Source organism: Staurois parvus, unplaced genomic scaffold, assembly GCF_062004578.1.
Source record: "Staurois parvus isolate SC_StPar_1 unplaced genomic scaffold, SC_StPar_1.0 ptg000439l, whole genome shotgun sequence".
NCBI classification, from domain to species: Eukaryota; Metazoa; Chordata; class Amphibia; order Anura; family Ranidae; genus Staurois; species Staurois parvus.
In genome coordinates, this window is record NW_028318235.1 from 6,314,146 (window position 1) to 6,339,376 (window position 25,231).

Below are 25,231 nucleotides of genomic sequence, written 5' to 3' on the forward strand. Positions count from 1 at the left end.
ATGTTCCACTCTGGCAATATGAATGCTGAAATTTCCACCCGTGTTTTTTTTCTTTGTATTATCTTTATACTTGGGATCCCTGGTGTCATAAAGGAACAACTTCTCCATGACAAGGTGGATCAGCTCTTCACAATCAAATCCTACTTTGCACTTTGCTGATGCCTTCCTGCTTCTCTTCTCCATAGTTGCTCACATGGTCCAAGGAGGGAAGGTGCTGAGGTGGAGGGGGGGGGGGGGGGGGGGAGCAAACCATGCTGAAACCTGATCCTGAGCTGAAATCCTGTTTACAGCTGATGGCATGTGCAATTCGGAAGCTGTTGCCATAGAAGTCAATAGCCTGTAATCCACACCTGAACCGGACCGCACTGCTCAGAAATTGGACAGGACTCTTTTTCAATCAGCACTGAATCCACACTGCCAGTGCATCGGCCATATGTGAACAGGCACCATAGGAAGCAATGTTATTTCATATGTCATGCAGATTGGATTCAGTTCAAACTGCATCCAGTCCGCATATAAGGGAACCGACACTTAGGCCCCTTTCATACGGGCGGTTACAGTGCCTTGAAAAAGTATTCCTACCTCTTGAAATTTTCCACATTTTGTCATGTTAGAACCAAAAACATAAATGTATTTTATTGGGATTTTATGTGATAGACCAACACAAAGTGGCACATAATTGTGAAGTGGAAAGAAAATGGTTTTCAAGATTTTTTACAAATATCTGAAAAGTGTGGCGTGCATTTGTATTCAGCCTCCTGAGTAATTACTTTGTAGAACCACCTTTCACTGCAATTACAGCTGCAAGTCTTTTTGGGTATGTCTCTACCAGCTTTGCACATCTAGAGAGTGAAATTTTTGGCCATTCTTCTTTGCAAAATAGCGCAAGCTCTGTCAGATTGCATGGAGAGCGCCTGTAAACAGAAATTTTTAAAGTCTTACCACAGATTCTCATATGAATTTAGGTCTGGACTTTGACTGGGCCATTCTAACACATGAATATGCTTTGAGCTAAACCCTTCCATTGTAGCTCTTGCTTTATAATCTTCTAAGATTGCCTTGTATTTGGCTTCATCCATCTTCCCATCAACTCTGACCAGCTTCCCTGTCCCTACTGAAGAAAAGCATCCCCACAACATGATGCTGCCACCACCATGTTTCATGGTGGGGATGGTGTGTTTAGTGTGATGCGCAGTGTTAGTTTCTGCCACACATAGCATTTTGCTTTTAGGTCAAAATGTTCAATTTTGTACTTATCAGACCAGAGCACCTTCTTCCACATGTTTGCTGTGTCCCCCACATGGCTTCTCGCAAACTGCAAATGGGACTTCTTATGGCTTTCTTCCAACATTGGCTTTCTCCTTGCCACTCTTCCATAAAGGCCATAATTGTGGACTGCACTACTAATAGTTATCCTGTGGATAGATTCTCCCACCTGAGCTGTGACTCTCTACAGCTCCTCCAGAGTTACCATCAGCCTCTTGACTGCTTCTTTGATTAATGCTCTCCTTGCCCAGCCTGTCAGTTTAGGTGGACGGCTATCTCTTGGTACATTTGCAGTTGTGCCATACTCTTTTCATTTTCGGATGATGGATTAAACAGTGCTCTGTGAGATGTTCAAAGCTTGGGATAATTTTTATAACCTAACCCTGCTTTAAACTTCCTCACAACTTTATCCCTGACCTGTCTGGTGTGTTCCTTGGCCTTCATGATTCTGTTTCTTCACTAATGTTCTCTAACACACCTCTGAGGGATTTCCAGAACAGCTGTATTTATACTGAGATTATATTACACACAAGTGGACTCTATGCACTAATTAAGTGACTTCTGAAGGCAATTGGTTCCACCAGATTGTAGGTAGGGGTATAAGAGTAAAGAAGGCTGAATTAGAAATGCATGCCACACTTTTCAGATATTTATTGGTAAAAAACATTTGAAAACCATTTATCATTTTTTTCCACTTTACAATTATGTGCCACTTTGAAGGAAGTGGAACTTGCTTCATCAGGATTTTTCACCTACAGGAGTTCAGTTCTGCTGAAGTCTGCTTCTGCCCTTTTCCCAACTTTAACAATTCTTGCATTCATCTTCTGTGTTAAAGGGACCTTCCCCAGTTTTTCACCATCAGTTCAGGGGTAACTTATCTTGTTACTATACCCTCTTTCCATCCAAAATGACCTCAACTCTGATGTGCACCAACTCCGGCCCCATGAAGCATGCAGAAGAATCTGTTCTTATACTTGGGAATGATACTAAAGGGAACGTTATTGCATGCAAATTCATTTGAGAGTTAAACCCTGTTCCTAGTCATTGAGAGCCCATAAGTGAGATACTCTGACTTTTCTTTATACTCAATTTTAGCTCACTTTGGGGGAAAACAAGGCTGGAATTACTGTTTAAACTCTGATCCTGCAGGACAGTTGGGTTTATTTAAAGTTACATAGTTAGTCTGGCTGAAAAAAGACAAAATTCTATCCAGTTCAAGCATAAAAAAAATAAAAATAAAGTTATAATCCTACATCCACTCAAGGGGAAGGCAAAAAATCCAGCAAAGCATGATCCAATTTGCTCCTGCAGGGGAAAAAAGTCCTTCCTGATCCCCCAAGAGGCAATCCAATATTCCCTAGATCAACTTTACCTATAAATGTTAGTATCCAGTTATATTCTGTGTATCTAAGAAACTGTGTATCTAAGAACATACTGTGTATGTTCATTTTGGTAACCTTTCTAGAGTGGTTACCTTTTATACACACCTACTATTGTTTCTTGTGTGCCTACATTAGTTTACTCTAACTTCAATTCAATCAGATCAATTATTCACTTTAAATTGTGTAAATTTTTAGTGTTTCAAAGCCAGTGAGTAGCTCTAAATTCTTTTCACCTTGTCTTCAGTTTCTGTTCTGAGCACATGTAATTGCTGGAGCTAGACATACTATGATTTTTTTTTTACCTAATTGATGTACATCTGTGAAGATCTACATGTTTTGATTAAAGCTTTCTACGATTTGCACTGTGTAATTTGGATCGAGTCACTGTCCGCCAATGTTGCTAACTCTTTAAGTTATAGTTATCTCGCTACATATAGATCAGTTATACTGTAGAGATCACACTTGCAATATATAGGGGAAGTAGAACAAGTAATTTCTGATCAGTAGGCTTAAAGGATTTACTGCCAGTTGTAGCCACTTATACAGTACAATATTTTTGCCTGTTAGCACTCTAGCTAACAGCCATGATAATCTTTTTTCTTGTGTCAATTATGGATAGGAAGTGAAAGGTTTGACTCTCACTGCCCTCATATTTAAGATTATTTACTGCATGTTGTTTATTTAACTAGTTCCTGCCTGGCCAATAGCAAATTGATTGCTGAGTGGGACTTACGTCAATCTGGGTGAGCGTTATATGACGTCCTCCTGGATCGCAGCCTCACGCACACCCATGGGGCCATGCTGCGGCGAGATCTGTCACTGACAGTGTCCATCAGACACAGCTGATGACAGATCTGTGTACTGGCCTGTTGCCAGTTACATTGACTGCTGTGACCAATCACAGCAGGCCACATGACAATTGTAAACAATGGTTGGCTTCCTTTCATGACATCCATTGTATACAATTGTGTTGCTAGCTGTGATTTGTCACAGTGATCACCAGGGGCGGACTGACAACTCATGGGGCCCCCGGGCAATAGGGGATCATGGGGCCCCTGTGTCCTTGCCCAAACTCAAAAAAGACTATGAAAAAGGTACCAGGGGCATATCATGGGGCCCCCTACTGACCCCGGGCCCTCTGGCAGTGCCCGAGTTTCCAAATGGTCAGTCCGCCCCTGGTGATCACATAGTACAGACTGAGCCAATAACATCCCATATGTGTCATGTGATTAGCTGTGGCCAATCACAGCTAATCACAACAAAAAACACTGAATTAATTAATTTCATTCAGTTAAATGCTTGCCCTTTAGCAGTGAAATTCACTGCTATAGGCAATCATAATGTGTAAAGAAAAAAAGAAATAATGATCACTTCCCCATAGCATTACAATGTTACTATGGTAACATTATATTACTCTGGTTACAGTGCTTTACAAAAATAAAACATTTGTAAAAAAAAATAAAAGCAATTTGAAAAACATATATATATATATATATATTTTTCATATTGTCACTAGTCAGTGTCCCTGATCACTGCTACACCAGTTATATGACGGCGCTATACAGATCTGGCAACAGTATATTTTTAAAAAATGGTGAAAAAAAGATGTTTTTCATTCAATTCAATTCTTTATTTACAAAAAATTATGACAAAATATTACAACTTAAAAAAACTCACCATGCCTCTTGCTAAATACTGCAGACTGTCTGTTTCAAAAAGGGGGTAATTTGGGGGGATATCTGTACTGTCCTGACATTTTTGGGCCTCAAGAAATGAGATCAGCAGTCAGTACATCAGGATTGATCGATTTTCATATATATACCATAGTTTGTGGACTCTATACCTTTCCTACAGACTAAACAATATACACTAATTTTGATTATTTTCAACAAATAAATGTAGCAGTATACATTTTGACCTAAATTTGTGGGGAACAGTTATTTGCAAATTTTATAACAGAAACGAAGAAAAACGTAGTTTCTTTTTTACAAAATGTTCAGTCTTTTTTCATTTAACAAAAAATACAAACCCCAATGGTGATTAAATATCACCAAAAAAAAGCTCTAGTTGTATGAACAAAATTATAGAAACGTAGTTTGGTTATAGTGTTGCATGGCTGTGCAATTGTCATTCAAACTGTGAGTGCGTTGAAAGTTATAAATTGGCCTGGACAGGAAGGGGGTAAAGGTGCCAGATATTGAAATGGTTAAAGTCCATCTGTGAGTAAAGCTTTTTTATTCACCTTCACCAGTGCTTCTTCCAGGAAAGAACCACCAGTGGCTAGAGTGCTGCAGTCTGTTTGCTTCTGGGCGACATCATCATGGTACAGCTTCAAAGGATTATGCTACTAGACAACCAGTAGGAAGTGCCTACATCACTCAGGCAGTGCAGCAATTATTCTAAAATACTGCTAAATATTTGTACCAGGCATCTGCAACACAGTTCTACAAACATATTCTGCTTTATTTGTCAGCAAACAAAAAACAGGCTCTGGGCAAAAACAGAAGAGTGAAAAGATGAAAGAGAAAAAGGCAAAAAGAAAAAGGCAGGAGGGAAGTTTTAGGGGAAAACGTATACAGAGTAGTGTGTAATACCCTTTTCAAAATGTAACTCCTTCAAAAAAAAAAGGGTGTTTAATCCTAAAAATCCAATACACCTCTCTCCTGCTTAGAATTGAAAAGCATTTGGCTATGAGTGCAGTGGAGGCTTTGTAGGGGAACCCATATGACGAAGTCGGAAATGACTAAATGTGTCACGCGCCGACTGGAAGTGGCGTTCATCTCAGAATGTATAAATAAAGAGTGTGCTAATTATTCACAAAAAATGCAAGGATAAATAGTAGAAATAACAAATAAAATCCATAAATATAAACAGAAGTCCAGCCACCATAAACAGTGATAATCCATTATCAACTTAATGTCAATCTTGAAACAAACACCCATGTGCAAATCCGACACCAGATGAAATTAATACACTCACCAGAGCTATATGGTGATTAAATTATAAACCAGCATGATAGCATTTTGCTCTGGGAGCGATGATCTGCAGGATATCCCAGTAGAGGAACAGCAACCAATAATAATCCAATCAGCACATATGGAACAGCTAGGCAGCACATATGGAACAGCTAAGCAGCAAACGGTCTTCCAATAACATGGGCAAAGCTCGAGGAATCAGAAGAGATATGATGGTGCAGTACGTTTAAAACCAGTAAAATTTTATTAATAAAGTATAACACTCACAAGGAAGGTGTCTAGCCGACATCAGCAATGACAGCCTCTATAATAACACATCCACGAGGGAAAAAACCAAGGGACGAACCTCCTGCACCGCGATCTCACAGCCGACAGATGGGAGGACCATCCCGACGTCACATCCACTAGGCCACGCCCAACGCGTTTCGTCACTTGACGTCTGCTCATACGATATATACCCATTCTGCATATGAGATCAGCTGCAGTCGATCAGCACATCAATCTGATATCAAACTACAGCTTAATCTCTGCAGCAAATAGGAATATGTGGTGATACATACAACAACAAATTAGTATGACATAATCAAATGGTCATAATAAAAATAACATATAAATACACAAGTGGTCCTATGGAAACATAGGTGAGTATTAAACAGATATATATGCTTAGAGTGGTAGTGGCAATATACATAATCTCAAACCTACATCATAGAGATAATAATAACAAAACATAAACCTCTATGTATAGAAATCTACCACCAATCAAAGACGAACAATAAAGATGATAAAAAAAAAATTATATTATGGGGATAATAACTCATAATCTGCTCATTTAGAGGGCCAAACATTGGAATGGTGCCCCATCCACAAATCTAACCATCCTTAATCTAACCTCATAAAGGTTAGATTAAGGATATAAAGGATATAAAGAATTGTGAGAAAATGATATTGTAAAACTGAGAAACCCTCCCCTTTGATAAAGTTAGAATGGACAAAATATGTAGGGGAGGAACCGGACGCTGTAAGTGAGTAGGAACTGTGTCCTGTCATTTTTGAGGTTTCTGTGAGCTGGGAAGGATTGGAGTGGCTGATGGCCGGCAGCTTCCCTGTATACTGTATCTTTGCCAGCACATCTATATGCTTGATTTTAAGCTTATGCTTAAACAGCTGTTGTGAGCAGCTTGATTACTTATGTAAAATAAATTTGGATGTTTAAGTTACTACACTCTGGGATCCAGTTTTATTTTATAGTTTTATACTGGCTATGAAATCTATCCTCTGATGGGGGAGAGGACAGCAGTGGAGGTAAGCTTTTAAGTGTATTGCACCTTTTTTGGAAGATCTTTGGAAATAATACAAGCTGTGTTTGCCTAATCTTGTAGTGAGATAGGCATGCACGTCTGGCGAGTTCATTTTCCTGTAATAGTGGTGGTGATCACCTTGGATCAAATACTGTATTTTTCTACACTTGGAAGAATAATATTGGTGATGGGAATTTTTTAGCCATTACACTGTAGGGTTGCTTTATTTGAACTTATTATTTTGAAATCAATTTCAGTTAGAAATATTTTCATGCATTGTTTGGAGGACATTATTTAGTCATGATATTTATTGAATGATTTATTCTGCATGAGTTTTCACACCGATGAATATGTTATATTATTGAATCAGTGCTGTAATTATTATTTTGTATAATTTACTGATGTTTATATGTAGTGATGAGCCGAACATTCGAACCTAACAAAAGTTCGACTGTCAACTTCAAACATAATGCAAGTCGAACACACGAACAGCTGATGTTTAAGCTGAACTTACGTTCGACACGAACATCAAAGCAATAACTATCTATATGTAGGATACTGCTGGCAGAAAAATCCTGAGTAAAATGTTCCATAAAGACCCTGCATATTCATGTGTATAGATGCGTAAAAACATGCATATGCATATACATGAGTAAAATTCTTCTTCATCTGCTTCTTTGGCCATTGATTGCAAAAAAGATTTGAATACACCCCAATGAAAGTCTTAGAAGCAAAGATACATTTTAGACAACAAAATCCTAACTAACAAGAATTATTCATTAAACAGGTGTCCAGCAGACAGTTGATTATAAAAGGCCGTTAGTTAACAAAGAAAACCCCTTCCCATTTCATGCTGTCGACAATGGCACCACATGGAAGAGAAATGTCTGAGAAAGAAAATTATTTCTTTATACTAGAAAGGTGAAGGCTACAAAAAGATCAGCAAAGCTTTACTTATCAGTCAGAATACTGTAGCAAAACTGATACAAAAATGTAACAAAGATGGAACTACATCCATATCACAGAGATGTCCAGGCCGTCCATGGACATTAACACCATCTTCTAATGAAAACGGTTGAAAAAAATTGCCATGCAAGTTCACTGCAGTTAGCTAAAGAAGTAAAAAGCCAAACTGCGGTGATTGTTTCCTGTGACACAATACGGTGTACACTGCAGAGGAATGGCATGAATGGGTGTCGTCCACGAAGGAAGCCTCTTCTAAAGCCAATACACAAAAAAGCCCACCTATAATTTGCCAGGGCCCATGCTGAAAAAGAAGAAGACTACTGGGACTCTATACTCTGGAGTGATGAGACCAAGATAAATGTTTTTTGAACTGATGGCTTCAAAACTGTATGGAAACGCAAAGGTGAGGAGAACAAAGCAAAATGCATGGTGCCCACAGTGAAGCATGCAGGTGGCAGTTTCCTTCTTCTGTGGGGCTGCATGAGTGCTGCTGGTGTTGGGGCGCTGCATTTCATTGATGGTATCATGAATTCACATACTAATTTATATTGAAAAAGAAGATGCTACCATCACTCCATGCCCTTGGTCGCCGTGCACTTTTCCAACATGACAATAATCCAAAACATACATCTAAGGCCACTGTTGCATTTCTGAAGAACAGGGTAAAAGTAATTCAGTGGCCAAGCATATCTCCTGATCTGAACCAAATCGAACACCTATGGGGAATTCTGAAGAGACAATTTGAGCATCACTCTCCATCTAGCATCCAGGCTCTAAAAGAGGTTGTTCTTGAAGAATGGAAAAAGATAGATATTGCAATATGTCGCCAACTTGTTCAATCCATGCCTAGAAGACTTATGATGGCCTTACAAATCATGGAGGTCATACAAAATACTAGATGTAGTAGTAGTAGTTTTTGTTGTGGGGTGTATCCATTTTTGCATCAACTAATTTGAGTAAAACTGAAGATTTTGTAATCTGTTATAATATTAACCTTACTTTCATGTAATGAGCAAAAAAAAAATGTTCTATAAAATTCAAGTTTTTTGTAAAATTTTGGAAATTGTGCTTGTGTTCATTGAGATATTGATTAAAATTTTACTTTTCAAAAGGTGTGTACTCATTTATGCTAAGCAGTGTGTGTGTGTGTGTGTGCGTGTATGTGTGTATGTATATGTGTATATATATATATATATATATATATATAGTCAGGATGGCAGGAATATATAGTCAGACTGGCAGGATTGTGGATGGTGTGTATGATATGTCACTTCGTAAAGGGCTTTAGGGTTTATGGCTGATGTGAAGAGAGCAAACCTTTTATTTTCTCAAAGTTTTCAGAAATCTTGTTGTGGGTCTTGGATCCTGGATGCCTTGTAGAGTTTTGAGTGGGATAAAATCTCCATTCCAAGTTCCACATATCACATTATTTCATGCCAGTCTGGTGAACCCTGGCAAGCTTGGCCTGACTGAATAGACTGCATAGGAGTACTGTGCATATGTGGCAATGCTAAAGACTAGCTTACTGTTGTGAAGACACCCAGTCGAACATCAAAGCATGTCATTGGTGTCTTTAGAAACTTGCTACACAGTGTAATACTGGGCCATGATTTTCCTCCAATTTGGAAAAATGTGGGGATAGAACAGGTAATCAGTCCTGGAAATATGACTGAAGCAAATTATGTTAGCATTTTGCCTGAACTTGAGGGGGATGTTGACACCCCTATATCAGAGTTACCTGATAACTTCCCACTTACAGTAATGATTGGGAAGTCAGGAAACTGCCCCAGTGCCAGAAATCCCAGACATACCGGAGGCCAGGGAAAATTCTTGGACTGCACAGTTGTGGTATCCTAATTTGGCAAATGCGTGGACAAATGTAATGGGGGAATCACAAGAACCAGAAATTAGCCTTGTATACCCCTCTTTGCAGTATGCCATGACTTACTTTATCATGTACAGAAGGAATGAGAGAGAGCAAGTTGTGGCACAGCTGGTTCCCTATTCTCATATAGGGATGGTATTGGATGTAGCCCATTCTTATGTGTTAGGTGGCCATTTGGAGGTAGAAAAAACAAAATAGAGGATTGAGCAGTGTTATTTTCTGACCTAGTATATACAAAGCAGATCAGAAGTACATTTGTACATTTTGCCATGAGTGTCAAGTTATTGAACCGCCAACACATTTTCAAAGTCTGCTAGTTCCCTTGCCTGTAATTGAGGTTGCTATGGATCTGGTCAGGTGTCTACTGAAGTTTGATAGGGGACAACAGCACATAGTAGTTCTTAGAAGTCAAGTCAGTATATAGGAGTAGCCCCCTTCAGAAGCATTTCCTCTAAGGCTGTTCTAGATGTCTTCCTATGCCAGTATTCCTAAAGAAATTGTGACAGACCAAGAAACAACTTTCATGTCAAATTTAACCAGAGAGCTGTGTCAGTTTTTGAAAATCACTCATCCACACACCTCAGTGTACCACCCTCAAACTGATGGGCTGGAAAAATGGCTCAATAGAACCCTGAAAGAAATGCTAAAAAACTTCTGCTGCTCCAACTTGAGAGTTGAGGCTCTCATGCACAAGCCCTAGTGTCTGTCCTTCCTCTCCTCTTCTCTCCATTGTCCATTTACAGAACACTTTGTATTCTGTCAATGGGTTCACAGAATACAAGGTGTTTTGTGAATAGACAGGATGAGAGTAGGGATGGAAAAACTACAGGGAGTGGCAACCCTATGCAATGACCAGAGAAAAGTATACTAGAAGTTAAGATGTCAAAGATCTTGTCTAATCCTTAAATTCACTACATGTGAGAATTCTTGTAGAAAAATCACAAGGTGTTTTCAAAATGTTCCTGTCTAAATTCATCATTGTGACTGAGCCATATTTCAAAGTAAATTTAAGAATTTATCTTAAGGTATCTTAAGCACTGGAAAAAGAGGTACAGAAAATGTTATCCCTCATCAAGTCCCATAGAGCTCATCCTTAATTCAGATAACAGCTTGAGGTTCTGCAATGCTTTCAGAAAACTAAATTAATTATGCAGATTTATTTATTACAGGTACTTGTATAGCACCGTCAATTTACGCAGCGCTTCACATATATATTGTACATTCACATCAGTCCCTATCCCTTAAGGGGCGTACAATCTAAGGTCCCTAACTCACATTCATACATATATATACTAGGGCCACTTTAGACAGGAACCAACTCACCTACCAGCATGTCTTTGGAGTGTGGGAGGAAACCGGAGTACCCGGAGGAAACCCACACAGGCACAGGGAGAACATGCAAACTCCAGGCAGGTGGTGCCGTGGTTGGCATTTGAACCCACGACCCTAGTACTGCCAGGCGGAAGTGCTAACCATTTAGCTACTGTGCTGCCCAGATATGATGTTTATTGCATACCCAAGGTGGATAAGCTGATAGAAAGGTTGGGTTCTGTAAGGTACATTATTAGCAGGTTCCCTTAACAATCAGGGCAACATGAATTAATTCCAAATTTCAGCCTCATTCCAAATAATGATAGACTGTATGTTCATTTTTAAGCCCCATACGCAGATGATATTGTCCTTTTTAGTCACGAGGGGGATTCCTGCCTATGGAAGGTCCAAGAAGCAAAAGATTCCTAACCTTACTACTTTATCTTGTCCTAGGAAATAATTAGATAAGAACACCCATCATGCCAGGGACGGAAACTAACTCCAGCAGAGAGGAAGTTTTTAATAAAAAGAGAGTCTGTCCGTAAAATGGGCTCCAGAATCTATGAGGTATTACATTTTGGAAAGATGATTCCAATTAATTTCACACTTTATAGTGAGTGGCATAGAGTTGAAACAGAGGGTTAATGGGCACTGATTCATGAGCTCACTTCCATACTGAACAATACTCATTCTAAATGTCTAAAGTGATTCTAAAGGTTGTAATAAAAAACAAAAAAAAAACAAAAAAACATGTTATACTTACCTGCTCTGTTTTTCGCAAAGCAGCCCCCCTACTGCCCCCCCCACCCGTCGATCCAGGGAGAGAAGAAAGAACACTACACTCTGAGTAGAAGCACTACATTTTGCACACACACGTTAGATTAGAACATTTAACCCTTTAATCGCCCCTATTAACCCTCTGATCACCCCTTCACCCAACCAGTGTCATTAGTACAGTGTCAGTATATAGAATTTTTCACTGATCACTGCATTACTGCTACTAGCAACATCAGATAGCATCAGGGTCAGTTAGTGCTCCTCCCAGCCAGGGTCAGCTAGCGGTAGATTGCTCGCACACTATCGCACTCACGCAATATGTCGCTGATCACCGCCATTACTAGTATAGTATTCTGAATTTAAAACATTTTTGGGTCTAATCCTCAACATGGACATTGCAAAAAAGAATGAATTGCGGTCATATTAGTCCACAGACCCAATTTATCAAATGTCCATGTTCTCTGATCTTACATATATGCCCAACAAAGACCAGCAATGCACTGGTACGTCACTGGATTTTGAGTAGGTATACCAGGATGATGCCTGGAGCTACAGGTATCATCCTGGTATTGTTTTTTCAGCTGGTGGTTGGCTTTCATGTAAAAGCAATACTAATCAGCCGCTGGATCGCTTTTACAAGCAGCAGGAAGGGACATCCCCCCCTCCCTTCACCTTCCAAGGCTTTCTCAGTCTCTCCTGTCCCACCAGGGAACCCAAGAATGCAGCTGGCGGTTCCACCAGCTGACCATAGAGCTGATCGGAGATCAGAATGGCTCCAATCGTCTATATGGTCTAAGAAACCAGGATCAACCAGCATTTCATCATTTCGTTTTCGCCAGATATAAATTTAATATTTTAAAATTGGGAAAGCATCTGATCACACCAATCTTGGCATGATCAGATGCTTTAAGGACAGAGGAGAGATCTAGACTCTAATAGTCCCCAGATTTCCTAGGAAAGAGTACCTATCACTGCCTATTGCTATCACAGGGGATATTTACATTCCCTGGAATAACAATAAAAATTAAAAAAATGAAAGGAAAAGAGAGGAAAACCTTCGGAAGTGGTTACATCCAGGCATTAGGGCTGACCAGCATACACACTACTGAGCATGTGCGAAGGAATGGTGGCCTTCTTTGATACTGGAATTCCATGTTGTTGTACTATGCGATATGCTGTGTTACTTCTGGATGTTTGTAAGTGCTTAGATTTAGATTCCTTTTTATGGGTGGTTTTACGCTATATGGAGACTCTCTTATCATATCATACATCAGATCGGTCCTGTTGAGCTAATTCTCAGTGATGCAGTAGTTCCTTGCAAGTTGGGGATGTATATGGTGACAACTGACAGCAAAATTCCTGGTACTCTGTGGATGAGTGGAAGCTGGAGAGAGCATCCTTTCTCCGGGGGAATTTCCTTATGCGCATGTGACCACTCTTATATGGAGGGTTGCATTATTTGATGGTGACAACCTGAGGCGCTCATGCTATTTTTTCATCATGGTTTATGGGACTCTTTTTTCTGCCCAGTGTATTTTCTGCTGTATATGCCTCTATATTAATTCCTGGATTTAAGCACTTTGTTGATTTATGTTTTTGTTTATTATCATGATTTCACAGTTTATATAAAGCATTTTGATTACACATATTTCTGTTAACAATAGACATTGGGGGAAAGGCATATAGCCACACCACCCTGAATGCGCCTGATCTCATCTGATCTCGTGAAGCTAAGTAGGGTTAGGCCTGGTTAGTACTTGGATGGGAGACTTTAGGGCTAAGAGGAAACAGAGGGCCCTGCTCTTGAGAGCTTACAATCTAGGAGGAAGTGTTGAGTGATACAAAAGGTAATTGCTGTGGGGGATCAGCTGATGGAGGAAGTAAAAGGCAGTTTACTAGTTAGAAGCAGGATAGGCTTCTTTAAAGAGAAAGGTTTTCAGGGATCATCTAAAAGTGGATAGATTAGGAGACAGATTAGGGTAGGGAGTTCAAAAGAATGGGAGAAGCTCGGGAGAAGTCCTCTAGGTGAGCATGGGAGGAGGTGACACGGGATGTCAGGAATGGACTTGCCAATAGTGGTGGGAAATATTTTATTTTATAATGTAAGCTTACAAAACCACCCAACTTAAACTATTTTTTTTACAAAAGTACAAAAAAATTGCAAATAAATAAATAAATAAATAAGTACAAACATAATCACTACGCATAACTGAAAGTCCAGAATTTCCTGGGGAAAGAAACAGCAAACCATATGGCTATAAATGGCCCAAGCATAAGAGTCCATAACCTTGCAAAGAAAGCATATACATCCAGACCTATATAGTCATGGAGGAGACAACATGCCTGACACCCCACTGAGCAGGACAACAGGCCCAATGCCCCCAACATGTATCTACAAGGCCTTTATGGCCAAAAAAATTTAGCCACCATGCATGACTGAAAACCCAGAACTTCCTGGGGAAAGAAAAACATAGAATATGGCATATGACCTATGGCCCATTACATAAGAGTCCATACATAAGAGTCCATAACCTGCAAAGCAAAAGGACATATGCAACCAGACCTATATGGACATGGAGAAGACAACAGGCCCGACGCCCCACAAAGCAGGACAACAGGCCCAATGCCCCCAACATGTATCCACAAGGCATTTATGGCCCAAAATATAATCACTATACGTGACAGAAAGTCCAGAATTTCCTGGGGAAAGAAACAAGCATAATTACCACAACACATGGCTTTAATGGCCCAAAAGTAAGGGTCCATAAACTGCAAAGAAAGAACATATGCCTCCAGGCCTACATAGTCATGAAGGGAACAACAGGCCCGGCGCCCCCACCATGCCTACACAAGGCCTCTATGGCCTATATGGCCAAACCCAAAAGGATCAAATACAATTTCCAACCTCCTGCTGCAAAAGGCCTTTACGGCCTAAATCCAAGACTCAACCAAGAACCCACCAAGATAGATAATACAAAACTCCAAGAGGAAGACTAAAAAACACAGACCCTCAGTACCTGCAACCCTTCTTCAAAAAACAAATCCACAACTACAAAAAACCTAAGGGGGTGCAAAGAGAAGAAACACGGATAGCTACCACCACCGGAGATCAACAGGCAGCATCTACAGGCCTGATGTTCCTCCACGCCTCCAACCAAGCCTTTCGCCACCACCGGTCTTTCTCAAGACCCCAAATTTTCCCAACCTCACCAAGAATGCCACACACCACCACCTGGACAGGGAGGACTTTCTTCCGAATGGAAACCTGACACCGTGCATTACACGTGTAATAACGGACCACTAAACTAACTAGAAACAAGGTGTCTAAATCAAAACCCGAGCGGCTTTCAAATGCTCCATACACCCACTCCGCATAAGACATGCAGTGGAGGAAAGAGACACCCAAAGCCCCACCCACCTCTTTGTACACTTCAACGTTAAATGGGCACTGAAGCAAGAAGTGGTCCATACTCTCCACTTCACCCCCACACTCCACCCTCGGACAACCACGGTCATCCAGAGGGCGGCACTTCAGGTTGCCCCTTACGTAAAGCCTGCCATGGAAGCCGAGCCAGGCCTGGTCCCTCAACTTCAGGGGGATCCGCTCCAGATTCAATAAACGCAAACCCTCCCTCATGATATGGCCTGGGCAATCTTTCAGGGCCAATGGCGCATGGAAAGCGGTAGCCACAATCCTCTCACCCAGGAGTTTCCTAGGGAGGGACCTGACCTCCTCCGCTGTCACATGCCACCGCCGGAGTAACTTCAGGCACGGGGCCATGTAAGCCGGGAGCTTACCGTGCTTGACCCGCAAGCTTCTCACTGGCCCGCCACTCTCCCAACTGTTCAGAAAGGGTCCAAACCAGGCACGAAAAAGTCCTACCCATGCAGGCGGTCTCTCTGCCAACATGCTACCAAAGTTATGTTTCAAGAACATCAGAGAGAAAAAAACTACCGGGTTGACCATACCTAGGCCACCCTCCCACCTGGATGAATAAGTTACATTCCGCTTAACAAGGTTTAGCCTATTTCCCCATAACATCTGGAAGAAACAGCTGTAAACCCTCGTATAGGGTGATTCTGGCAAGAGACAGATGTAACTGACATACAGAAATACCGGAATCAGGAAAGTCTTGATCAGGTCAACCCTTTCCCTTAAGGAGAGCCGCCACCCCTTCCAGCATCTGACCTTGACCTCTGCATCAGACAACTTAGCTTCCCAGTTTAGCTTGCCATAATCGGCATGGCCAAAATTGATGCCCAAAATTTTTATGCTTGGCTGAGGCACCGGGAAGGTGTCCGGGAGCGAGAAGCTCTCACCCTCTCTACCCATCCAGAGAACTTCACATTTGTCCTGGTTGACCTTGGAGCCAGACGCCTCGGCATACTGTTCCATCACTGAGCCCACCTCCTGCGCCTCCTCAGACCCAGAGATGAAAACAGAAACGTCATCAGCATAAGCTACAACCTTCAGGGGCGGACTCCCAGCAGCACCCCCCGGCACCCCGCCCAACGCTCCACCATCTAGCCTCCTTACGAAGGGGTCAATGGCAAAGACGTAGAGCAAGGGGCTCAGAGGGCACCCCTGGCGCACCCCAGATCCAACCCCAAAAGGCTGCCCAACCCAACCATTCACCAACATGAAGCTCTCAGCCTCCCTATACAATATTTTTAACCAGCCAATAAACCTCCCTTCCAAGCCGTACCGGTCAAGGAGACACCAGAGGTACTCATGGTTGACACAATCAAAGGCCTTTGCCTGATCCACTGCCAGCAAGAACTTTCCCCATCCTTCAGCCTTACAACGCTCCAGAGCCTCCCAGACAGCTAACACCGCTGTAAAGGTACTCCTGCCCTGGACCGAGCAATGCTGCTGACAAGAAAGCAGACCCTCTGCCACTGACGACAAGCGCCAGAACAAGATCTTAGCCAGAATCTTTCTATCGACATTGAGAAGGCTAATGGGGCGCCAGTTCTCAATAACCGAAGGATCCTTACCCTCACTCATACAGCAATTATACACCTCCGCTAGGCGAGGTGCCAGGCTAGATTTGAAGGTCTTAAAAAATTCAGCTGTCAACTCGTCTGGCCCAGGAGTTTTCTTAATGGTCAGACTATCAATGGCCTTAGTCACCTCCTCTGCGGTAATTTCTCCTGTCAAACTTGTAGGCAGAACATTACTCTCCAAACCTGGTGTAGATTCCAAGAAGCTCAACATCCTTGCCCAGTTAAGGCACTTCTCACTCAGTAAGTCCCTGTAAAAATCCCTAGAGACCTCCAGAATCCCTGACCTGGATCTTGTCAGGGACCCCATACTATCCCTCAAGGCAGAGACTGTCCTAATTGCTGCACCCTGTTTGTAATTCTGAAAAGAATTACAAACAGGGTGCAGCAAAAAAGGGATTATGGGAAAGTGGTACTTCCCATAATCCCTTTCCAGAACCAAAGAGGCACGCCGATCGTACTGGTACTTACTGAGGAGAAGTTTGACCTCGGAGATTGCCCCAAAATCTCCACCGCTAGAAACAAGGCGATCGAGCTTCCTCCGTAACCGTTGTTAGGCGATACATTTATCACGCTGCTTTTTTTTACCTATGGCCTTGAAAAACCTGCTGATCCGCACCTTAGTAAGCTCCCACCACTCCGACTTACTGTTGCAGAAATCCAGCACCGTCTCCTGAGCCTGAAAGAACACCTCGAAAGATTGTCTCACCTCCTCGTCCTCCAGCAGAGACGAATTCAGCCTCCAGATGCCCCTTCCTCTCTGGGGCGTGTCTGAAACATTCAAAACCACAGTAAGCATAAAGTGATCGGAGAACTCCACCGCCCGACACTCAGGTGCTGAGAAGGCAGAGTCATCCTTCAAAAAAAATCTATTCTACTCTGGCTGCTACCTCTCCTATACGTGTACCCAGTGCTGTCCGGATTGCTTTTAATCAAAGCATCTACCAGACCTGCTTCCCTGACTATAGAATTAAGAAAAACGCTATCATACCCCAGGTGGTCAGTGAAGCCCCTCCTGTCCTTGGGCCTAGTTATGGTGTTGAAGTCACCTCCAAAGACCACCTGTCGGGATGTAAAAAGAAAAGGTTTGATCCTTGTGAAAAGGCACTTCCTATCCCACTTGGACTGCGGCCCATAGATATTAATCAGGCGCAGCTCCTGCCCCCTCACAAGGACATCCAGGACCAAACATCTACCAATCTCAACCTCAAAAGCCCGCCGGCACGTTACCATCTTGGAAAAAAGGACCGCGACTCCGCTGTAAGGCTCAGCCGAAAGAGACCAGTAGGATGGCCCACGCCTCCACTCCCTCTTGGCCAGATGGATATCAGCCAAGGTGGGCAGCCTGGTCTCTTGCAAAAAGAAAATATCAGCATCCATCTCACTGATCAAAAATAGGGCTGTCTCTCTTGCACTTACAGATCTTAGGCTGGCAATGTTAATAGTTGCCACCTTTAGCGGAGCGGGAACTGCCATCAAGGAGTCTGAGGCTGAGAAAGGCGTTTTTTAACCTTCCTCTTGGACTTCTCGGCAGGATCCCTCACTCCCTCCACAGCACCACCTACCTCCCCTTCCTCCATCGGAGAAGCGGGGTCACTCGAGACCTCCCCCTTCTCCCCCGACAGAGCCCCAAACTTATTACCCAGGGCCAGGTCCTCCACCTCAAGAGAGGAGGCCGACCCTGCAGTGGAGAGGGCAGGCCTATTCCGCCTCCTCACCACTGACCACTCGCTGTCCTCCTGGGCCTTATCCTGCCCACTCTGAACAGGACCCTGGTCCTCCTGGGGAGCCCCCCCTGACCTACCCCTCCGCCTACTAGGAAGAAGGACTGGGGGAGCCAGTACGACAGGCCCAGATTTTGCCTCCACCACTCCCGCCCCTTTGGCAGCCTCTGCCAACTTCCTCCCTCCCTTAGGGGCAAGAACCGGTACCACAGAAGGAACTGCAGGAGCCACTACCGTATCTGACTCAACCGGGGCAACTACAACTGAGGACACCTCAGACCCATCCTCCCTGCCTCCAGAAGCTGCTGCAGAGGCCAAGCTGGCCCTCTCCGTCACCAATTCAGCTTCCTCAGCATCCATAAGGTCTAATTCTGTAGCTAGCTCATCCACCGGCAAATTTCGGAGGGCCTCCGGGCACTGATTATATGAGTGCCCCATGGTGCCACACAGATTACATTTTATTACATTGCAGTCCTTAGCCAGGTGACCAATCTCTTGGCATAGTGAACACCTGATGACTGGACAAGTGGCTGCAAAGTGCCCCTTAGCCCCACACCTATGGCACACTCGGGGCTGACCAGCATAGAACACGATCAACCGGCGAATATGTCCACCGCACGGAAACCCATCTCCAAGATGCGGTCAATGACCTCTCTACGCCCCAGGGGAGGGCCCGTCCCTGTACACTTAAGCTGCACTACATTCTTACGCACAGCTGACGTAGGCAGGTTCCCCGCCCGTGACTGGGGTACCCCCAAGGCCCCCTGACCCCCCCTTAACACTGCTGAGTAACTCAAAGCAGGTCTTGACACAGGAACCTCAGCCACAGCAGGACCAGGCACCTGGGGACCTGAAACCGGGGCAACAGAAACCTGGGGATTTGGCCCGGGCAGGCCCTGCTCAACAGCAGCCTGGGCCCTAGGACCCTCATCACTGACAGGGGGACACACCACAACAGACCCTTGCACAGCCTGTCCACCACCAGGGGGACCCGGAGCAACATGCAAAACACCCAGGACCCCCCCAAGGGACTGGGCTCAGATAAGACCTGAACCGGGGCCAAGACCAGGACAGATACACCATCCCCAGGAACCTCAGCAGGGACCTGTTCTACAGACATAACAGCCGACACTTTACCAGCCTCCCCCGCGACATCAGCCGCTTCGTTCCCCAGTCCCCTGGAGTCCTGCGGTACGTCCTCTGCCAGCGGTTCCCCCGCTTTCGCCAGCAATTCACCTTCCACAGAGCTAGGCATTTGTTGCAGTTTCACAAACACGGCCCGCTCCCGCAGAACAGGTCTTGATGGCTTCCATGAAGTCACTTCCGCTTCCTCCTCCTCTGACTCGGCCGACGTGAACCGGAAGTTGTCAGCCCGATATTCCAGCCCTGTCTCCATTGCAAAGCAGAGCTCTCCTACAGCCTCCGCCTCCTCCATCTGTGAGCCCCAATTGGCTGGCTGTTGCTGCCCGGGGGGGAGGGAACCAGAATCTCCCGTGTCCTCACCGGCCTCGGCGTTTTCCTTATTAGGAACTTCACTCTGCTGGGTAGATGCAGTGTGCTCAGGCACCTGCTTCTGCTCCCCATCGGTCAATGGCGTCTCCGACAGCTCCTCCATGGAGGAGACAATCTTAACTGGGCCCCTCACAGCAGCCACTCTTCTGCTCCTTGCAGCCTTGAAGCGGGTCTCGTTCTGATACTTCTCCCTTAGTACTCCACTCTTCTTTTTCAAGGCTGCCACATACTTGCTTTGGAGGGCCACCCGCTTTTCCAATGCCTCCAGGCCTGGCTTCATCAACTGGCGTTTTGTGCTCCAGACTCTGTCATATGACTGACGGAACTTTTTAAGCTTCAGACTCAATTTCTCCAACTTTGTTTCCTCCTTCTCTATCATGCTGATACGGGTTACCACCCGGTCGCGGTACGCGCTGCCATCTTCCCCCTTCCTTGGGGCTGTTCCCAGGTCCTCTATGGCTGGAAAATCGGGACCGGTACTAGGCTCCTCCAGGGGCATATCAACGCTGGACCCAAGCCCAGGATCCGCCATCCTCCCTGGGCTGGGCAGGGCACTTTAGCCCCAGGCTTCTCAGGCCTACCTGGAGCTCAGCAGAGCATAGTCCAACACAGCCTATCCACAAGCTGTCAGGAATGACTCACCACAGGGCTCATCTGCCTTGTGGGCTGCAGTACCAGGGCTGGCCAGCGGGTGCTCTCAGCAACCAGAGGTTCACTTCGGCAATTAGCCATCACCTGGGGCTGATTGCAGGTGTATTTAAGGGATGGCCAGACCTGCAGTCTGTGCCTTGGTGTGTGTTTTTCCATGGGACCCTGTACCTTGTAACCTGCATTCCTGTTCCTGTTCCTGTTTCTGCCTGACTTGTTGCTGACCCTGCCTGATCCTGACCTCTGCTGACGTCTCCTGTTTGATCCCTGGCTTGTGACCCTGACCATTCTCTCCGCCTGCTCCTCCTGTACCTACCTGCCCGATAGTTATCGACCCGGCCTGCCTGACTACGTTGTGCTCTATATGTGTATGTACCTGTGTATCTATATCATTTTAGTTTTGGGTTTGTTTCACCTTGTTGTATGTATTTGTGTTAGCTTGGGGTTTGGTGCACTGCGTTTATATTTGTATTGTTAGTCTTAATAAATTGTCTTATTTATACCATATCTGAAGCCTGCGTTTCCCTGTGTCAGTACACACATCTCTGGTCACACCCGCATCTCTGACACGGGAACTAGAGAGCAGAAGCTCTTGGGAGGATCAAAGAGACCGGTTTGGTTTATATTTTGAGACCAAGTTGGTGATGTAGCTGGGGGTAGAGTTGCCGATGGCTTTGTAAGTTGTTGTTAGTATTTTGAATTTTATTTGTTGGGCGAATGGAAGCCAGTGAAGGGATTGGCAGAGAGGGGTAGCAGACACCGAATTGTTGGTAAGCTGGATGAGCCTAGCAGCGGTATTCATGATGGACTGGAGGGGGGATAGCCTATGTAAATGTAAGCCATTGAGGAGGGAGTTGCAGTAGTCGAGGCGAGAGATAACCAGGGAGTGAAATAGGAGCTTTGTGGTATCATTGGCTAAAAAGGGGCATATTCTGAAGATGTTGCAGAACTTGAGGGGGCATGATTTGAACAGGGATTGGATGTGGGCCTGGAAGGACAGTTCAGAATCCAGGGTTACCCCTAGCACCCTTGCATGCGGGGATGGGTTGATCGTGGTGCTATTGATCCTAACCAAGAAATCAGGGGAAGAGACAAGTGGGGGAGAAAATATTATGAGCTCAGTTTTAGATAGATTGAGTTTTAGGAAGTGGTGTGACATCCAGTCTGATATGTCTGTTAGTAAATCGGTGATACGTGCGCAAACTGATGGGGTGAGCTGAGGAATAGAGAGATAGGTTTGTGTGTTATCAGCATAGAAATGGTATTGGAAACCATGGGAAGCTATCAGCTAACCCAAAGAAGAAGTGTAGATCAAGAATAGGAGAGGTCCAAGGATAGAACCTTGGGAGACCCCAGTACTAAGAGGAGTAGGAGAGGAGGATGTAGAGTTGTAAGTGACACTGAAGGTGCGGTGATATAGGCAAGATTCGAACAAATGGAGAGTACAGTCATGGAGACCAAGTAAATAGAGTTTTTTGAGGAGATGGTGGTCAATTTTGCCAAAGGCAGTGGAGTGGTCCGAGGGTAAGAGTACGGAATAGTGACCATTGGTTTTAGTGGTTAGCAAGTCGTTTGTGAGTTTTAGGAGAGCAGTTTCTGTGGAGTGTTGTGGGCAAAATCCAGACTGAAGGGAATCGAGAAGGTTATTCTCAATAAGGTGGCAGCTCAGCCGGTTGTAGACAAGATGTTCAAGGAGTTTGGAGGCAAAAGGGAGTATGGAGATGGGTGTTAGGTTGCTAAAATTGGCGAGGTCCAGTGAGGCATTTTTAAGTATGGGGGTGACTAGCGCATGTTTTAGAGAATTGGGGAAGATTCCAGTAGAAAGGGAGAGATTGAAGATATCCGTTAAAGGGTGAAGGATAGAGCCAGAGGGTGACCGTAGTATTTGCAAAGGAACAGGATCCAGGGGACAGGTGGTTAGATGGGCTTTAGAAAAAAGTTTACTAGCCTCCTCTATAGTAGCTGGGCTAAACAAGGGAAGTATAGATTGTGCAGGTCAACAAGGAGTGTAGAGTGAGGGAGATATATGTACAGTGGAGATCTCGTCACAAGTTGTATACATCTTATTTTTGAAAAGATTATTGATCTACAGGGCAGTGAATAAGTGTCAGGAATGGACTTGCCAATAATGGTGGGACTCACCTGCCTTGTGGGCTGCAGTACCAGGGCTGGCCAGCGGGTGCTCTCAGCAATCAGAGACTCAACCCTGCAGTCAGCCAAAACACCTGAGGCTGATTGCAGGTGTATTTAAGGAATGGCCAGACCTGCAGTCTGTGCCTTGGTGTGTGTTTTTCCATGGGCCCCTGTATCTTGTTACCTGCATTCCTGTTCCTGTTCCTGCCTGACTGATTTGTTGCCGACCCTGCCTGATCCGGACCTCTGCTGACTTCTCCTGTTTGATCCCTGGCTTGTGACCCCGACCATTCTCTGCCTGACCCCCTGTACCTACCTGCCCGTTAGTTGCTGTACCCGGCTCGTGACCTGACTACTCTCTGCCTGCTCCTCCTGTTCCTACCTGCCCGATTGTTATTGACCTGGCCTGCCTGAATACGCTTGCATTGTATGTATTGTTATCTGTGGGTGGTTTGGTTTGGTTCGTTTGCACTGTGTTATGTTTTAGTATTGCACTGCGTTTATGTATTGTTAGTATTAATAAATTATATTGTTTATAACATATCTGAAGCCTGCGTTTCCCTGTGTCACTTCACATACCTCTGGTCATACCCGGAGCCCTGACATTACACCAAGGCCAATCCTGACCAGAAGTGGCTGCACAGGGAAGCCATCTTGGCTTATTGTTGCTGGGAAGGATGGATCTTGATGAGGTTGTGTATTTGTCGCTGCTGGTTTTTGATGACAGAGAATATGCTTATCAGACTCTGAGGGAGTATACCCGGGATCAACTGCTAGAATGTATACGGATCACTCATGTTCTAGTAGATCAGGGCACAGAGTTCTCTGAGGTGCAACCTTTGATTCAGGTTTGTGTAGAGTTGGCTTCATCTGGTACCCCTGAAAGCAGGAATGACTTTTTGCCACCATTTAGTGCAGACCAGGTAGAGTCCCTGGTATGGTTATTAGAGGATGATGTGGATTGCTTCTTGGAGCATTATGCTGCATGTTCACCACAGGTATTAAGGGATTGTATAAACGCAGTGCAGTCTTTGACCAGACAGGCTTTGTGTAAGCTCAGCTTTGTTCAACCCATACTGCAGACATGGTCAGACTTGTTGCACCCAGCCTCAGTCAGCTTGCAACGTCATTCCTCCGCTCAAGGCACTCTTCCTACATCCCCGACAGCACCCCCAGTGACGGCCCAGTATACTCTGCTAACTACCACATACCAGTCCTCTGCTCCCACTCGCTGCACCTATCCTTTCTTTAACCCTGTAAAGAAGTCCTCTGTAGCAACTGCTCCCTCCTCTGTTCCATCTTCCAGCTCTTCTCTGTCCTCAGCTGCTCCATTCGTTTGCAGACCTGCGTTTACTTGCAGTGCTCCAGTAGTTAAAACCAGAAAAAAGCAAAAATTCTTTCCAACCAGTACCATCCTGCCAGTATCCAAACCGGTGAGCCTGCCGTCTGAGAACCTGCCTTCCGTGGTTCAGCCTGGTGCCTCGGTACCCGCACTTCAGCCTGATGTCTCTACCCAGCCTGATGCCTGGTGACCCAGTGCCCGCTGTCATACCTGGTGACCCGATGCCCGCTGTCGAGCCAGACAATCCAATGCCTGATGACCCGATGCCCGCTGTCGAGCCAGACGATCCAACGTCAGATGACCCGGTGCCCGCTGTCGATCCAGACGATCCGGTACCTGATGACCCGGTGCCCGCTGTCATGCCTGGTGACCCGTTGCCCGCTGTCGAGCCAGACGATCCAATGCCTGATGACCCGGTGCCCGCTGTCGATCCAGACGATCCGGTACCTGATGACCCAGTGCCTGCTGTCATGCCTGGTGACCCGATGCCCGCTGTCGAGCCAGACGATCCGGTACCTGATGACCCGGTGCCCGCTGTCGTGCCAATTGACTCAGAGCCCACTGTCGTGCCTGGTGACTCGGTGCCCACTGCCTTGCCAGATGACGCGGTGCCCGCTGGCGAGCCAAATGACCTGATGCCTGGTGACCCAGTGCCCGCTGTCATACCTGGTGACCCGATGCCCGCTGTCAAACCGGACAATCCAATGCCTGATGACCCAGTGCCCGCTGTCATGCCTGGTGACCCGATGCCCGCTGTCGAGCCAGACGATCCAGCGCCAGATGACCCGGTGCCTGCTGTCGAGCCAAACGATCCGGTACCTGATGACCCGGTGCCCGCTGTCGTGCCAATTGACTCAGAGCCCACTGTCGTGCCTGGTGACTCGGTGCCCACTGCCTTGCCAGATGACGCGGTGCCCGCTGTCGAGCCAAATGACCTGATGCCTGGTGACCCGATGCCCGCTTTCGAGCCAGACGATCCAATGTCTGACCCAGTGCCCACGGTCA

At 45.0% G+C, this 25,231-nt stretch overlaps 1 protein-coding gene across 1 annotated transcript in view; it reads left to right on the forward strand.

The window, feature by feature from the left end:
- The window catches only part of LOC149454062 (uncharacterized), a 104,644-nt gene extending 87,230 nt beyond the window's left edge, over positions 1-17,414 (forward strand). The window contains 1 exon segment of the mRNA XM_089687850.1: positions 17,304-17,414. Coding sequence (XP_089543976.1) covers positions 17,304-17,414 — 111 coding nt within the window.
- Positions 17,415-25,231: the final 7,817 nt, after the last annotated feature.